Below are 19,319 nucleotides of genomic sequence, written 5' to 3' on the forward strand. Positions count from 1 at the left end.
AATATCTAACAAAATGCTTTCAAACAAAGCATGGGGTAAATTTGACAGAAGCAAAATAAACAGTCAATTCCCTGACTAAAACCATCATTCAATTCTGTCCATATACACACAACACTGGTTAGGTAGAAATCTTTATGTTAAAGAGGAAGTTCACTCTTACAAAAAAGTTTATTGTAAAAATAGCAGAAAAAAGAATTAAAATTATTGGCAAAAGTTTGAGAAAAATCCATCAACGAATAAAAAAGTTATTAGAATTATTTGATTTGTGACGTCATATTGAGCAGCTTTCCCACATATCTTATGGTAAAAAATCAATATGTCATTTTCTCAGAAAAATTGAAAATGGTGTTTATTGTACCTTGTACCTCAATACACATTTTTTTTTACAACAGCTCCTAAAAGAAAAATAAAAAATAAGTCATCACAAACCATTAAAATATGAAATTTATGCATTCAAAATTAAATAACATATGGGGCAGCTGCTCGTTTATGACATCTCAAATAAAAAAAAATTGAAATTCTCATAACTTTATCAAACTTTAATGGATTTCCCTCAAACCTTCACCAATATATTCTATTTTATTTCTTGCTAATTTTACAACAAAGTTTTTGTTAGGGTGAACTTCCCCTTTAATGCTATACACAATTGCTGGCAACTCTGCATAAGTCAACCTTCCATTAGTCCAATAATGGCCCAAGTCTTAGCAAATTTTCAGACAAGATTATTGGAAACATATGTTAAATATCTCTTCTAAGTCAAATTTTGCCAAGATTTGACTAATGCAGAGTCACCTGTATTTTATTTTACATTTCTAGAGATATCTTTTGTATAATTAACTTGAACAGAAATGACAATGTATCAATTCATTCATCGATTCAAAAGATTTCCATTGAATTCACAAACATTAGCAAAGATTCTTTGAAATCTTTAGAATATGTGTGATAAATTATGCAGTGATGCAAGATACTATATACAGAGCACAATACTCCTTATAAATCAAATAATGAATTTATCCTCAAATCATTTGACAAGTAGAGATTGTAATTACAGGATCAAGATTTGCCTTTTTTAATGAACTGAATAGGGTATGTTTCTGGGGTAGGAACTGTTATTGGACAACCTACCCTTTTCTCTCTTTTGAAAGAATTCCTTTGCTCTATTGTACTGCTCCTCCAATAGGTCTACTTTCAGAGTTGGTTTGACAGGATGGCATGCTTCTTGGAGATTAGCATCCACAAAGAAACCATACAAGATTTCATGTAATTTTTTTGATTTTCTATGAAGCATATCAAGATCGTCATTGCTGCACACATGCAGGTAAAGTGTAAAATCATCTTCATCGGTTGTAGCAGGAAGAACGAGTCTATGGAGAGTGATATCACCCATCAAGGAAAACAAAGAAGGTAGGGATGAACTGCTGTCCCAATAGTGTCGTTGCTTACTCCTTTCAAGACTCTTCATGACTTGATCCATTTTTGCTGCAAGTGAAGTCCGGAATGGCACAGTCAGATTCACCTTCAGCTGAATTTCTGTAAAAATGACATATATATGACCATGAGTTTGAACTTGACACAGTTGTCATGTGTCGCCCAAATCTAATGATAGGCCACCCATCAGCATCAGATCGGTCATATCTTTAAAAAAATATATCTACTATAAGCACACGTTAATGAGAGGAAATTTCTTGAAATTTGAAACACACATTATTTTAAAATGGGAGGGGGGAGAAGTCCTACCATCTTAGGGGACTAAATTTTGTTTTAGTATATCCCAAGAACTTTACTTTGTAGGTCCATAGTTTTTTTTGTCTTTGCATATAAAATAAATTTCATACCAAATTTCAATCGCTTGCTCATGGGATTTCCTTTTTCAAATGATATACATTTATAACTTTAAAGGATGTGTTCATTTGATATATGGTAGTTTTGGTAATTTTCAAATGCAAATTCATGAAAATTTCAAACATGCACAAACTAACAGTTTCCAAATGAAATAATAATGAAAACCTTCCAATATAATAATAAATCTTATCTTCAGATATAGCTGATTTTCAGTTGGCCCTGCATAACATGATGTTATTTTTTTTCACTGTAAGACCTTTTTAAACAAGCTATTTTCTTTTTTTTAAACTAGATACAGTCAACATCTCCACAAGGGGGTTCTGTGCAATTAGAGAATTGTCTTGTTTTTATTTAATTGTTATTTTATCTGTACTAATAAATTATAGTATTATTTGTTTGCTTCTCCGTTTTTTTTTTATTCTCATGCCAGTAGCATGATCTTTATCGCCTATTTCATCTTATTTTAATGTTCACGTAGTTTACCATTTTATTGTTACATTTCGATCACTCTATGTATTCATTGTGTATTGTTAATTTGATATAAATGCTTTTGAATTTCATCTATTTCATCTTGCATGTAATTTTTCTTTTCAATTAATTCTGTAATTGTTCACCATTGCAGTATGATTGTTATAGGTATTTTTATAAGTACTATAGGGCTCTCTCTTTACCTCCCATACCTTGTAAAGAGTGAAAGTTGTATTACATGGAGATCATTCTAATAAAAGTATCTTTCCCTTACCAAATCCCTGATCGCTTGGTTGTGACGAATGGAAGATGATCACTGGGTCTCTCTCTATAGGTGCGAATTGGAATGGGGGCACTGCGGGACTTTCTGTAAAGATGAAATTTTTTTATTTTTTAATTTATAAAACATATCTGTTACTTTCATTCATAATCAGTACATTTTTTTCATTTTTAAATGCCTGACAAATCCCTTTCATTATTATCATTGCTATCAAAGTCAAGTTAGTCAAGAACTGAAATGGAGAATTAATATCTACCTTGGTGTATAGGTCCTCCTCCCATGGGTCCTACTGCATATTCAGAGGCACCATGTGAGCTCTCAGCAGGAACTGGTTTCCCACTTCCATGCCTATGCTTGGCCCTGTTCAACGGACTTGACTCTCTTTCATGTTCCATGTTGGACTGTAAAGATTGATTTGCACTAAGGCCACTTGCTGTATCAGTAGGAACACCAACTAAACCTGTGAAATTCATTGATTGTCCAGATTCCATTGATAAACGGAAGTTACCCTCATTCTGCTGGCCTGATACCTGACTTTTCAAATGTCCAAAGCTTGAAGGCTTAGAAGCATCCTGGAGGGCTGGCTGATCCATAGTGCTAGATGCTTCTGGACCATTATTAGTGGGCACACTTTCTTGAACATCAATGTGATGTTGCATTACTTTTTCAGTGATAGGTAAAGTGGTGGGATGGTCATTCAAGGATAATCCTCTGATACCTTGTCTTAAAGATTCACTGTCTGTCACAGGTTGAGCTTTTGTACTGGTTTTACTCTGAGGTCTGGTTGGGGCTTTATCCTGTTCTGTTATGTTCTGTGGCTGTTTTATTTACATAACAGAAGAAAAAACACCTTAAAATATTAGACAAAATACCAGGATTGTAAAATGTGGAACATGATTAAGATACAAATTTTCGTAATTGTATTTTTCAGAGACAACGGATCATCAAGCTTGGACAAGAAAAATGAAGGGGCACCTCTTGTCTATCATGGAAAATTAGAAAAAAAAAAAAAAGGTGCCCCTCCTCTTCCACCATCCAAGCTTTTCAATATTAAGAAGTCACAAGAGGGTAAAATATTTTGCTTAAAATCAGACAGTTTGTAACCAGTTAAGAGGTGTAACATAAAGAGATACAATAATATTCACAATTTGATTCCTGCACATGGGTTTTCAATAGACTTAAAGTTATGCCTGGCTAAAAGGCTATACAATTGATTGCATATTTTATGACACAGGGCTCTAACTAAATAAGGAATTATCATAGAACAATGTGCATATTTTGTTCTTTCACATTTTATATTATGATTTATCTTGGTAGTATCATCCAATGTAAAAAAAGTATTGCAGCAAATAACGTTTGGTGTTCTTTAACCCTATCTAGGCCAGGGTATTTTGGGAGTTCATATGGCCGGGGGGGGGGGGGCCTCCCACGCCCCCCCTTGAGATCTTTGCCGTCGACCGCACGATCACGCCGAAAATTGGCACGCAGGTTCTCTGGGATATAATCTACAAATTTGTACAGTAATTTATTTCATGTGAATTGTTATTACGTAATTATGCTTATTTATGCATAATTAGTATGCGAAATCATACTTTTTCCTCCAATTCCATAAATAAAGCACTAATTGTTCTAATTTTTGGCATAGAAACTCTTTGTTAGCAAATGTACATGAGAAAAAATTGTGATATCAGATCAATTTCTAATGTATTTTATTGTTTTTAGCAATTTCTTATGTATTTCTATGTTTTTGGACCCTTTGTTTTTCATTGTTTTTTCAATGAAATTCGTTGGGGACTCTTCTAAGATAATACACAGCATAAAATACATACATTTAGGCCAGCAAAACTAAAAATAATCATAAATTTATGATTTTTGGTTGAAAACACAATTCACATTGACTTTGTACACGAAATCACGTTTTTTGAGCAAATTTTGGTCCGACATGCACTTACATAACCTTTCATAATTTCAGAACCGCGTACCCGAATGACGCAAAATTGGTCTCAAAAGTTGCGCAAGACTTGAAAGTAAAAAATCAGTGAGCAGCAGGGTCAAATATTTGCGCGGCAAAAATATTGCGCGACTCGTTGAGGGGGGGCCTCCAAGGCCCCCTCCCCCCCGGCCTAGATAGGGTTAAATACAATGACAGGGATTCACTTACAAAAGATAATGAACTTTTATATCATGATAAAACAAATTTTGAGACAAACCTTTCCTAAATAATGTCCTAATGATTCATGGGTTGGACGAGTACCTAGATGTGCAACCTTATCTGTAATATCTAGGGAATAAAAGAAAGTTTTAATGCAATTGATGAGAATAAGATTAAACGTATTTTCCTAAAATTTAGAGCTGTTCAGGCATAATCTTGATGAAAGTAATAGTAGACACAGGCTGGGTTAGAAATGTTAGGCTGCAATAGGACATTTATGTGATAATGCAGGATCCTTTTTACAGGCATAAACCCCTCCTTGGTCAAAAACTTACATTAGCTGTCTAAATAATAGACTAGAAGAGATCCATTAGGACTGTGTATTCTAGCTATTCAAGAGAGCAAGTAGGCAATTAAATAGCTGATAATAGATCAATATGAAAAATAATCAATGTTCATAAAAATGAAATTTACTGACTTAACCCTTAATCAAATGGTCATGGGAGGGGGTCAATTTGACACCTCCTAGACGGATCTTGTGCCTATGCTGCCGTACAATTTCGTTACCACATTACCAGTTTGCTACAGAAATTTTATATTTTTCTGACAAAACATTAAAGGCAGAACAATTACTTATTTAATGTCATGCCATACACAAAGAGAGTACAATGTAGTTTGTTGAACTTGTTTTGGAATTTGTAGTCTCAAGCATCAGACTTATTTGGATTGTTGGTTTTTACAATTCAGAAAATAAAACTTATATTTACAATTGATTTAATTTGTGTGTATTTCCTTTGAGCCACCATAAACTGATAAAAATGTGGTCATAATTCCTGGATTTTGCAACAAGCTGTGACCTCGCACTTCTCTAGATGCACATCAATACTTGTCCCATGACTAGGGTGAGCTTCTTTAATTATATGATGTCAAAAGAATAGACCTAGGATAAGGGCACTATTGTGGTTTATATTCAACCCTTTTAATTGCTTAAACATCTCATTTCTGTGGGCCCTTCACCAAGCACTACCCTGTCCAAAGTATAATCACAACATGTATTGCATTGCTGAATATATTACAATGTAGGACTAGCACATGCTACACCCTGCATGCAGGGTAAATCAGCGATAAACGAACCTTTAAAATTTGGTCGATCCTTTGGTTCATAGCTCCAAGACCTTTCCATTATACTTATCAGATCTTGAGGAGTGTTTTCAGGAACAGGATCCAGACAGGGAGATTGTTTGGATTCCACTTTCAGTATCTTCATCATATCAAATCCTCTATCTAATATACAAAAGATAACAGTGTTAGGAATATTAGCTTCATTTTAAAAATATCTGAAACTTTGAATTACATTAAAAATTCTGTGAGTGAATATTGGTGAATCCAAGTACAAAATGTTCAAATGCACTTATGAATTATATCCCCAGCCAGGGATGTACAGTAGACAGGGATGCAAGTGGCAAATTGCTCTTGGCCCTTAAAATTTGTTTGTGAACTAAATTGATGTGCGCAAAGCGCACATGACGAGAGCGAAGTCCTCAAGAATCCATGTATAGTAAACACTTAAAATCGCAATGGCAATCAATGACAATGTTCCGTAACACTTTCCAGACATACGTTGTGGTAACTATTGATCCGAGTCTAAATCCAATACAATACTGCTAACAAAATGAATGAATTCGTTTGCATGTTCCATCACTATTTCCAGACAATAATGTGGTATTGTATTCTCCAAAGAAATGAATTTGTACCAAAAATAAAAAAGTCCCAGTGCCATAAAACTCTGTATTTTTGCTTTGTTCTCACTCAGTTGACTCAATCGACTCACCACACTCTCGATCTCTCAGCGCTTCAACGTAGACACACTGCCACACGCTGTTTGCATCGGTATACCTAACCCAGGGAGCTCCGGTCCGCAAAGCGCGCCGTTTGGCGGGCCGGAGCTCCCTGGGTTACGGTATACTGTGTGATTCACAATCGCACGCTAGTTTTGCGTGACGGCCATTTTGCGATGTTCTCATGCCAAAATACACTGAACATAATTACGAAATTGTGAAAGTGAATGTCTGATTATCAGATCAGCCTGAAACCCGGAAATATCATCTTGAACCTGGAAATTTGATGGCAGGTGGTGGCGCCTGGCTGTACAAAATGTTTTCCTGGCACTGCCGGGACATAGTGGGAACTTACCCGAAGATGTGACACCATACTCTCAGATACTGAATACACATATTGTTTTGTACACAAAACATTTTTGAAAGAAACGCTGCAAACACATAAGTTTTATTCTCTCTAGGAACATACTAATAGCACATTTTTTGAAGATTCTATTAGCTACTTTGAGCATACTTTCTGTAAAGTGAAAATGCATTCTGGGAAGATTAAATTCCTTGGCTGTGAAGGCAGCAAGGCGAAAGCCACTGCATTTCGATGGTTGATGCGACAATACTTTTTTGAGCTGAAGTGTACATCTGTGTGCGCTGCTGCAATGCAAGGAGACCTGTCATTCTGAGTAGTTGGAAACACAAGTCATGGTGGTTGTTTGGTTATCAAGAATCAGAATATTTTACCACATAACTGTGGTTTGAAGTATGTTGACAGTATAACTGATATGAAAGGAATGCCTGTATTTCATTAATTGAACTACTTCTTGAATTAGATGAATTTTGCTTTAGGTCGATTCCTATATTGCACATGTCATAAGTCCAGGCCTGTGGGGTCATGCCTATGCGGGGATTGTCACATTGTAGTGCGGCTAGCGGGAACCTGGGTCCAGACTTACAACTATTGTAACTTTGCCATTATGGCAACAACCATGTTAACAGGGCTCAGCAGCCAATCAGAATCAAGATTTCCATGGTTGTTGCCATAATGGCAAAGTGACCACAGTTTAAACTCTTTATGAAATGGTCATAGTGGGGGATGTACAGAAAATGCATGCCTAGCAGTGCGGGGACTTCAAGCTACTTTAGTGGGGATGTAATTCTGTGTAGCTGAAAACTACTCAGCAAAATGTATATCCCCCGGTAAGTCCCTGCTGGTCCTTGGGAAACCTAGGGCCAGAGATATAATTGATAAGTGCATTATATTAGTTACAAGGACACAACCTGGCACTGGTATCAAAATATAGGAGTACCTTTTAATTCACATTGTAGGAGTTATCAGTAGACATGTTCCAATCTGGAGGAATGCAGATTCCGTAAAAATGTGTTAGTCACTTCAATATACATAACAACAAAATTATCATCAAGCATCATTAATGATTTTAAATATATAATAATGTGTGCATTGTTTTTGATCGACAGATTAGTGGGACCTCTGCTGCAAAATTAATACCCAGAGGATAAGGTAGCCAAGGCAATATTTAAAAGTTTTGTGAAGAAACAAAATGAAATTGAGCATCACCTAGCCAAGAAAAGAAACAAACTCACTGTACACTTTAAGAAGTGGCGATTTGATACATGATTTTTATTTTAGATACAGGTAGTTCCCCCTTTTCCATTCTATTTGTTTTTGTATCTTAAATTGAGACTTGTACAATGCAGAGTAATATGCTACAAATGATTATACATGTAAATTCATCTCAATGTGTATTCCCTATAAAGTAACCTGTATCATCCAATGTTTCATTTTGATTTATGTCACCCTTTTTATTTTTTTTCCATTTATTTTTTATTTCATCTCTGTTTTGTGATTTTACTGCTTTTGAACTGTTTCAAATCATTTCCAGTTACCTGTAAATATTGTGATTATATGTGATTTTGAAAAACAATAAAACACATAATTAAAAAAAAAAAGGTAGCCAAGGCAATTAAAAACCTCTTGAGAATGTGTATGGCACTGCAGAGCCAAAATAGTGCCCCCCCCCAAAAAAAAAAAGAAGTTTTGAAAAGCCAATTTGAATGACGATATCTTTTTTGTTGCTAAATTCCATAATACTGTAAAGAGGAATAATCATACTTTCCAATAATACCAAATTCATGATGGCACACTAAGAAATTTATTACCCCTCAAGCTTGTTGCAGAACTTTTTTCCTCCTCAAACTTGAGCTGCAGAACTTATTTTGAGGTAATTATTTCTACAAAAGTTCTACAAAGTGACAAGACAATGATCTTGTTGATTATAGGGAAAATGGAGACAAAAACTACAAAATGCCTTTTCTGATATCTCATGTTCAAGACATTCTACAAAGTGACAAGACAATGATCTTGTTGATTATAGGGAAAATGGAGACAAAAACTACAAAATGCCTTTTCTGATATCTCATGTTCAAGACATTCTACAAAGTGACAAGACAATGATCTTGTTGATTATAGGGAAAATGGAGACAAAAACTACAAAATGCCTTTTCTGATATCTCATGTTCAAGACATTGTTTATCATGAGAACCATGGAAATAAATTGTCTAATTCCCCAAGTAGTCAAAAGATGCTGCTAAATGAGCAGTGATACCTTTACATTCTCTCACTGACGTTTTTATGAAAGGGCAAATATAACAGCATATTTTCACAATAATTGTATTGCATTTATTCATCACTTTCTTTCCAATGTTGCATCAAAGGAACAAATTGCATAAATAGTCAGCTGCAACTCATATGAAATTCAAAAATTGGGATTTCCTAAAATTTGGACCATTTGTAAATGATGTGTAACTTGATTTAGCACTTGCACTTATCAGCACTATATACTCAATTGAGAACCTACCGGGTAGTTAATTCTAATTTAACTGTTGAAATTTTGTCATTACATGACTGTATCGATAGTGGTACTGAACAGGAAGTAAATCACTCACCAGAGTAAGGGTGAATCCCTGTAAGAAGTTCATACAAAGTCATTCCAAAGCTGAAGGACAATACAAAAACAAAGAAAATAGATTTACAGATTTTTTTTTCCATCAGGGGCTTATTTGGATGGGGGCAGTCTACCCGTATCCCCCCCCCCTCTCACCCAAATATGCACTGTGCCCCCTTTAATGTCCAGAGCCTTATACCTTGAAGTTTCCTATGTCACAAAAATTCTCATAGAAATATATACTTTTATATACTGCAACAATAATTTGTAAGAAATATATGCAGAAAGACATAAATAACCTAACATTTTAAAGTTATCTTTACATAGAATCGCACTTATCTTTTTTTTTGATGATCAGACAATTGCACAAGATGAATACCATAATATTATGCTATGAAAACCCAATGTAAATAGCATGTCTTATTGGTAATGAAATGCAGGGGCTTTCCCTCATGCGTGATCAAGTAGAGCTATAACATGGTCATCTCTTGTCAAAAGCGGGCAAATGATAACGCAGTGACTATCATAAATTACACAAGCGGGCAAGTAAAGAGAAAGCTAGCCGTGTGACAGCAATTTTGACAGCTGAAAAAAAGGTGGTAGCCATAAAATTCTCTTGTTGAATGTCCAGTAGTGGTAGGTCCATGCTATACCAAAATTAGAACAGTAATGGATATCTAATGCATGAAATTATTTGTCAATCCATTTTTTTTTTCATTCTTGGCATAAAATTTAAACCAATATACAGTCCGACCTCTCTTCTCCGGCCTACCCTTATCCGGATCTCTCTATTATCCGGACGCACATTTGCCGAGATTTTTTTATTTTTATTCAATTTAGTACGTGAGTAAATTGAGATTGCAATCTAAACTCAATCCTATCCGCAAACCCACTTTGATTACATATATTTTTCAATATAGTCTACCTAAAACAACATTATTTTTCATGAAAATATCTCACCCAAATCACCGAAAGAACTTAGACAGGATAATTTTCCAGGAAATTGGGGCGCAGTGCAAACATTTCATCACGTTCTCTTTTTGTTTCCCGGACAACACATGTCTCGCTAGCTAACGCTAAGCCTCAATACGGACAGCACCATCTATCATGTTAAACCCTATCTAGGTCGGGGGGGGGGCCTCGGAGGCCCCCCCTCAACGAATCGCGCGATATTTTCGCCGTGCGAAATTTTTTTACCACGTCGCTCGCTGAGTTTTTACTTTCAAGTCTTGCGCAACGTTTGAGACCAATTTTGCGTCACCCGGGTAAGTGGTTCCGAAATTACGCAACTGCATGTCAGACCGAAAATTGCTCAAAAATGTGATTTCGTGTACAAAGTCAATCCAAATTGTGTTTTCAACCAAAATTCATAAATGTATGATTATTTTTAGTTTTGCCAGTCTAAATGTATTCATTTTATGATTTTTATGATCACAGAAGAGTCCCCAACAAATTTCATTGAAAAAACAATGAAAAACAAAAGGTAAAAAAACAAAGAAATACATAAGAATTTGCAAAAAAACAATATAATACATAAGAAAATGATTTGATAACACAATTTTTTTCATGTACTCTTGCTGAGGACACCACAAAGAGTTTCTACACCAAAAATTAGTACATTTGGAGCTTTATTCAGGGAGTTAGAGGAAAAAGTATGATTTCGCATACTAATTACGCATAAATTAGCATTTTATCACTTAATAGCCATTCGCATGAAATAAATTACTATACAATCTTGTAGATTATGTCCCAGACAACCCGCGTGCCAATTTTCGGCGCGATCCCACGGTCGACGGCTGAGATCTTAGGGGGGGGGCCTCCCAGCCCCCCCCCACCCCCGGCCATAGGAACTCAAAAAATACCCCGGCCTAGATAGGGTTAAGCCTACAGTCAGTGTAACAATGGCTGACATTGCGAAGCTGCGATAGCCGCCGCGATGATCTAATTGTAAAACTTAGTTTCATCGAGTCTTTCATTCTCTTTTTATTTTTGAGGTATGCTCGATTTATACCTCAATTATTTGAGCAGGTAAATTATCCAACAGTTTTGGCCACCAATTGATTTTATTTCCGTAAAAAATACCGCCTATAATTTGCACTGACACTGCAGTGAATACTGTCTGTGTATGCCCACTAAATAGACTACGTGCAGCTACTGTCGCGGAGGCAGCTGCGTGTATTTAATATTGGGTCTCCCAGATCCGGATAAATCCCTTATCCGGATTGGTGCTGGTCCCAACGTGTCCGGATAAGAGAGGTCGGACTGTAACTTTATCTAATAAAATACAAAAGAATTCATTGGTGATTGGTGATTTTTTTTACCTGATTGCTAAGAAAGCATGAATGCTTGTAAGCAAGCAACCAGAGGACCGACGGCTTAAGGTCCCCTCCGAAGGACCTGGTACTGAGGATTAATGCCTTACCAAAGGGCACTAGCGCACCAAGTGGGAATCGAACCCGGGTCACCGGAATACGATCCCCCCGCTCTACCGACTGAGCTATCGCGCCTCCGATAAGAGGGGATATGAACTCATCAGCTTGCTCATTGCATGTATTCATAAAGAGACAAATAGAACTGTTTCATCAAAATAATGCAAACATTTAAAAATATCAGGAATTTGTTATTCCTTTTCTGATTTTAATGACATGAAATTTTCAGAGTTAAAAATCATATTATTTTCAGCCTGGGATATCCCTTTAACAAACCCCTTCAATAATTTTCAAATGATCAAACAATTTGCATCCATTGGGTATATAAATGTGTCACCAATGGTTTTATATGCAATAAGATTTGAATACTTGAAATCATATTCCAGCTCTCACCTGTATACATCATACTCTGGAGTAACAATCTTGACAGAGTTGGGTATGTCTGTCCTGAATGCTTCCGGAGGCTTGTGACTGTCAGTACCCCAGCATTTATCACCAGTTGAACTTTGCAGGTCTGTTGCAAGACCAAGATCGGCAATCTGATCATGCCACCATTTGAGTGAAAGACCAGAGAAAGAGAGAGAGAGAGGGGGGGGGGGGGAGGAGGAGAGGGAGAGAGCAATATAGAAAGACAAAGATAGACAGGCAAGGCACACAGAAGAGGAATACATTATATCAGATTCATGACATTCCATATTACATGTATATGCCTTGGTTATACGGACAAGTGAATATGATTAACTTGGGCAAGAAAGCTAGTTGTGATTGTTGTTTCCCAAAGAAACTAAAGAATAGTTTTCATACAGTCTATAACGATAAATGAAAAAATCACAGGGATCAAAACCAATAGCCAAACCTTCAATGTGCACTGCACAATACAGAAAATGGATAGGCCTACATATGTCAATAGTACTCTGTATAAACCTGTTTTAAAGCCTTTTCAAAAACTTTATCTTCTCAGATGGGAATAGTGGAACAGCAGAGTTACTTGCCATCTATCTTTAACTAAACATTAAAACAAGGCAAAAGCGATTTTGTGTCTCGCCCACATATGAAAATAACCAGAAATATCGTGATTCGCGAAGGCATGCAACAGAATTGTATCGAAACTTCATTGTAATATGACTGGGATGGAATAACACTTGCCTTAAGAGCCTTGCACGTAAATTTTAATGTTGACCTGAAAATGACCTTTGACCTTATCATGTGACCTCCGACTGCAGCATAACATGCAGGTCCCTCAAGTCAATCTACCATCCAAGTTTGGTTGAAAAGCACCTTACGGTTGCGGAGTTAGGTAAGGTTGACCTGAAAATGACCTTTGACCTTATTTTGAGACCTCTGACTGCAGCATATTAAAGATGAAGGTCCCCCAAGTCCATCCACCATCCAAGTTTGGTTGAAAAGTGACTTACGGTTGCAGAGTTAAGTGTCATAAGAGAGTCTTACATTAAACCTTTAACGTTGACCTGGAAATGACCTTTGACCTTACCATGTGACCTCCGACTACAACATAACATGCAGGTCCCCCAAGTCCATCTACTATCCAAGTTTGGTTGAAAAGCGACTTACGGTTGCAGAGTTAGGTGTCATAAGAGAGTCTTGCATGTAAACTTTAACGTTGACCTGAAAATGACCTTTAACCTTATCGTGTGACCTCTGACTACAACATAACATGCAGGTCCCCCAAGTCCATCTACCATCCAAGTTTGGTTGAAAAGCACCTTACGGTTGCGGAGTTAGGTATGGTTGACCTGAAAATGACCTTTGACCTTATCATGTGACCTCCGACTGCAGCATAACATGCAGGTCCCCCAAGTCAATCTACCATCCAAGTTTGGTTGAAAAGCACCTTAAGATTACGGAGTTAGGTAAGATTGACCTGAAAATGACCTTTGACCTTATCGTGTGACCTCCGACTACAACATAACATGCAGGTCCCCCAAGTCCATCTACCATCCAAGTTTGGTTGAAAAGCACCTTACGGTTGCGGAGTTAGGTATGGTTGACCTGAAAATAACCTTTGACCTTATCATGTGACCTCCGACTGCAGCATAACATGCAGGTCCCCCAATTCCATCTACCATCCAAGTTTGGTTGAAAAGCACCTTACGGTTGTGGAGTTAGGTAAGGTTGACCTGAAAATGACCTTTGACCTTATTGTGTGACCTCCGACTGCAGCATATTAAAGATGAAGGTCCCCCAAGTCCATCCACCATCCAAGTTTGGTTGAAAAGTGACTTACGGTTGCAGAGTTAAGTGTCATAAGAGAGTCTTACATTAAACCTTTAACGTTGACCTGAAAATGACCTTTGACCTTACCATGTGACCTCCGACTGCAGCCTAACATGCAGGTCCCCCAAGTCCATCCACTATCCAAGTTTGGTTGAAAAGCGACTTATGGTTGCGGAGTTGGGTGTCATAAGAGTCTTGCATGTAAACTTTAACGTTGACCTGAAAATGACCTTTGACCTTACGATGTGACCTCTGACTGCAGCACATCATGCAGGTCCCCAAAGTCCATCTACCATCCAAGTTTGGTTGAAAAGCGACTTACGGTTGCGGAGTTAGGTGTCATAAGAGTCTTGCATGTAAACTTTAACGTTGACCTGAAAATGACCTTTGACCTTACCATGTGACCTCCAACTGCAGCATAACATGCAGGTCCCCCAAGTCCATCTACCATCCAAGTTTGGTTGAAAAGCGACTTACGGTTGTGGAGTTATGTGTCATTAGATTTGTGACTGACGGACGACGGACGAACAACGGACGACATTTGGATCCCTAAGTCTCGCCTTCACCTCTGGTGGGCAAGACAAAAAACAATATTATGAATATTAAAATCATTACCTTTACATTGAGATCTTTATCAACGAGAACATTTTCCAGCTTGAGGTCACGGTGAATTATGTTCTTGGAGTGAAGGAAATGCATTCCACTGGAGATCTGATAGACCATCCTATTGGTTAGTGGCCAAAGTTGAGGATCATCTTTCCATTCATTAATCCTGAAGGTCCAAAGAGATCCTTTTTCCATATACTCTAAAACAAACCCCATGACGCCACATTGACAGGCATCATCCTCGCACTGCACAATGCCTTTGATTGTGACGATCATTCTGCAAGTAAGGGCAGTGGCATGCTTTCCTGCCTCTTTCTGGTACATCTTTACATGATCTCTGAGAAGATAAATTACACTGAATAATTTAGCTCTGATATCTGACTTTGCCTCTGAAGAACTAAATACTTGAATGAGGACGATGAACAAAATAAAAATCATCAAGCAACGAAGGAAAAGGTAGTATTTTGGAGGAAGTCTATTCGGTAATATATTCTAAACAAAGGGTAAAATCAATGATGTGTACAAGAAAACTAAAGATATTGCCTGAACAAAGTTCAGCAGAGACCTAGTGATCACTATTCCTGATGAAAACAAAACACTAAAATTTCATAAAAATCTGATAAGGAATAACGAAGACATGAATAATGGTTTGCATTATTTTGGTGAAACAGTTCTAATGTATGCATGTCTTCATGAATATTCCACTAGAAAACTGATGTCATATCTACATTTTTATAGATGTATTTTATAACAATATATTATGTTTATTCAAATTTTGTCCTTCAAGTAGTATTGGTTGGCAACTAATTTAATATATTATGTTCACTGCTGCAACTAATCGTTATAAGGTAGACACATCACACACATGATGTAATAACACAAGAAAAAGAAAAGTGGGAATGTGACATCATACCACCTGTAGTGATGTGAATTTCACAGAATATCATTTTTCTAAACTTTACAATTCAATAACTTCACTAATTTCTTATCAGATTTTGATGAATTTTTCAGCATTTGCTCAATTAATTTTTACTTTATTTATGCAATTATACAGTTATTATTTACAGCTCGGAGAACCCTTTTAAAGCAAAGTGATGCCTTTTGTAGACATTTCGACAATTTCATAGTCATCTCAATGGCCAACGGAATGAAAGCTAAAATAATTTAAATATATGCTAGGTGCTGTAATAAGTTCTGCCTCCACTGTATGTGCATTTGGTGGGGCTCTTCTCAAAATATAAATAAGAGCAGGGGCATGGTCCCTTGCATCCTGCCTGGATCAGTCACTGGTGTGGAAATTGATTTAATTTTTTTTAGTATTGAACAAATAATAATGATATAAAATGTCAAAGGTATAACAACAGCCTCAAGCAGGAAAAGAGATTATTTAAGATATTGATTGAGTGGGGAACACTTATTAAATGTAGCAAACTCAGGGATGTAGAAACGATTATTAGTTTTTAGTTATGAATCCCTGTCAAAGATACTATTTGAAGAAAAAATATCTGCAGATTATACTGTACAGACCTCAAAGACAAATATATCCAAGTCAACACACTTAACATGACATTTTTAGGAATATACAAATCTGTAAGTGAACATTGAAAATACTCCAATTGATTGAATCTTATAACTTACTCTTTACCAGGTTTTGCAAGTTTAACAGCCACTTCACCATGAACATTATGTACAGCCTTGAAAACATTCCCAAAAGAGCCTCCACCTAGATGAAAATTGTCATGTTCCCTTGCTTTCTTGTCATGGAAATCACATTCTGTCCTATCAGGATGTTTTAGTTTCAGGTCCTCCATCTTGATACTATCCAGCTTTACTTCAGGTTGAGGCAGTAAAGATAATCCTCCATCAATCTGGTCATCCCCAGCTGCAAGCGCTTCATTGGAATGTCTCTGAACATCGTCTGAGGGCATTTCTAAATAAATAAAGTGACATTTCTTAAACTAAATAAGGAATAATGAGGAAAAACAAGTGGAATGCCTCTGGCCGTCTCACCTGCATCACGCGGTTCAATATAGCAGCAGTGCTGACTTTGAAAACTACTCTAACTCGCACAAGATGTTCAGTGGTACATGGTTACTCTTATGTCCACTTTTTATGAACTAGACCAATAAACTTACAGAGATATGATGGTTATTCAACAAAAAACCCCAACATGGCCAAAGTTCATTGACCTTACATGACCTTTGACCTTGATCATGTGACCTGAACCTCGCACAGGATGTTCAGTGATACTTGATTACTCTTATGTCCAAGTTTCATGAATCAGATCCATAAACTTTCAAAGTTATGATGGTAATTCAACAGATACACCCAATTTGGCCAAAGTTCATTGACCTTTGACCTTGGTCATGTGACCTGAAATGCGCACAGGATGTTCAGTAATACTTGATTACTCTAATGTCGAAGTTTAACGAACTAGACCAATAAACTTTCAAAGTTATGATGGTAATTCAACAGATACCCCAATTCGGCCAAAGTTCATTGACCCTAAATGACCTTTGACCTTAATCATGAGACCTGAAACTTGCAAAAAATGTTCAGTGATGCTTGATTACTATTATGTCCAAGTTTCATGAATCAGATCCATAAACTTTCAAAGTTATGATGGGAATTCAACAGATACCCCCAATTCGGCCAAAGTTCATTGACCCTAAATGACCTTTGACCTTGGTCATGTGACGTGAAACTCATGCAGGATGTTCAGTGATACTTGATTAACCTTATGTCCAAGTTTCATGAACTAGGTCCATATATTTTCTAAGTTATGATGACATTTCAAAAACTTAGCCTCAGGTTAAGATTTTGATGTTGATTCCTCCAACATGGTCTAAGTTCATTGACCCTAAATGACCTTTGACCTTGGTCATGTGACATGAAACTCTCCATATACTTTCTAAGTTATGATGTCATTTCAAAAACTTAACCTCAGGTTTAGATTTGATGTTGACGCCACCGTCGGTAAAGCAGCGCCTATAGTCAGGAAAACTAGATTAATTCCACCTTGCACACATTAGAAAATTGCCATATTTTGAAACATCAATGTACAGATTATCAAGGGCAATAATGCATCCACTCACTGCCAACCAACTACGGTAGAGATTTATTTTATACATGTGCTGGAGACATGTGTGTGCACGTGTAACTTTCATGTTTAACAACATAATTATTCAATAAACCTGTGACTAACATTACAAGCACATCATAACCTGTGAATACATAAATTAATCAACAAATAAAGCTTTGGTTATTATATCCTATCTGTGGGAATGTAAGAGTATGATGTGGTTCCCAATTTTAACCTGTGCAAGCTCAAGTTACAGATTTTTTCGTTTGAATTTACCACCCTCTATTACAGTTGTATGTTCTGTTTGGTGTAGGCTCGTATATCTTGTATGAAACTCCGCCCCTTGACATGAGATATGGCACTATTAGCACCATCTGATGAGGGCAAGCAGCTACCCGTACTAAAAGTTGCATGTTATATTGACTAAAACGTCACAGAAACATTGCAAGATATTGCACAGCTTCTTAAGTAGGCCTACATGTTCATGCCAAAGGGTTTGGACAATGGAGTGTGACTTTTCCTTGCAACACTAATGAGTGAATCAGAAAAAATATCCCATATGATCTTGAAGTTGTCTTGCCTGAAGCATGAACATTTAATTATTAATGTATTGATATGTCCTGATAGAGTTATCCTCCTGCATAATTTGGTACCACTTTCATAAAATGATCTTTGCATGCATGACTGTCATCAATCTCTTAATGGTCATAAAATTTCAGTAGCACCAAGTTGCTAGGTAAAGAATAAAATAAAGTGTGGAAAAGCAATTGATTGCATGCAGAAAGACATCCGCCATCATTCCAACCCCTTAACACACACACACAAACATACAATGTACACCCACCCACACACACTACATTTCATACATTAACCCTTTCTCTCTCACAGACACATATCTACCCATCCCTCCCCCTACACACACACACACACGCTTCAACTTCATAGACAAAGCAGTGATTTCCCCTCATCTCATCTTTCCTTGATCAACAATGGCCAATTATCCCATTGTTTAACTCCAAACTAACATGCCTGATTTTGAAGCAGAACTTTATTTATGTTGAGCCCTTCACAAGTGTGTGTGGGAGAAGTGGTTTTTTTGGGGGTGTGTATGCAGGAGCGGGTGTGGATGTGTGTGTGGAAGGATGATTAGGTTTCTTTCTGCCTGCACACAATTTGTTTTCATTCTTCAACCAGCAACTTGGCAAACTGAGATTTTACGTCCTTTTGGAGATTACATGTAGTCTGGAAGTACTTCATGCATGCCAGGATCCGTATGAAAATGGTACAAAATATGCGGGGAGAATAACTCTATCAGGACAAATCAGATCATACTTCTGACAAGAAAACTTCGATCAAATGGGCTATATATATATATTTGCAGTGTTATGTTCGAATAGAATTTAGCTCTGTCACTGTACATGATGAATATC

The 19,319-nt window shown here is 36.8% G+C and overlaps 1 protein-coding gene across 4 annotated transcripts in view; it reads right to left on the minus strand.

Annotated features, from left to right (window-relative positions):
- LOC121408069 (mitogen-activated protein kinase kinase kinase 7-like) overlaps nt 1-19,319 on the minus strand; it is a 44,365-nt gene that overhangs the window by 6,178 nt on the left and 18,868 nt on the right. For 3 of the 4 annotated variants that reach the window (XM_041599393.1, XM_041599397.1, XM_041599395.1), the window contains 9 exons: nt 16,446-16,737; nt 14,817-15,144; nt 12,360-12,505; nt 9,539-9,588; nt 5,877-6,026; nt 4,801-4,871; nt 2,847-3,408; nt 2,585-2,677; nt 1,126-1,530 (listed from right to left, as the gene is read on the minus strand). In XM_041599393.1, coding sequence (XP_041455327.1) covers nt 1,126-1,530; nt 2,585-2,677; nt 2,847-3,408; nt 4,801-4,871; nt 5,877-6,026; nt 9,539-9,588; nt 12,360-12,505; nt 14,817-15,144; nt 16,446-16,737 — 2,097 coding nt within the window. The remainder of the gene's footprint in view (nt 1-1,125; nt 1,531-2,584; nt 2,678-2,846; nt 3,409-4,800; nt 4,872-5,876; nt 6,027-9,538; nt 9,589-12,359; nt 12,506-14,816; nt 15,145-16,445; nt 16,738-19,319) is intronic. The other variant, XM_041599396.1, reaches the window with a different exon arrangement.

This window comes from Lytechinus variegatus, chromosome 2 (genome assembly GCF_018143015.1).
Source record: "Lytechinus variegatus isolate NC3 chromosome 2, Lvar_3.0, whole genome shotgun sequence".
Classification (NCBI taxonomy): Eukaryota; Metazoa; Echinodermata; class Echinoidea; order Temnopleuroida; family Toxopneustidae; genus Lytechinus; species Lytechinus variegatus.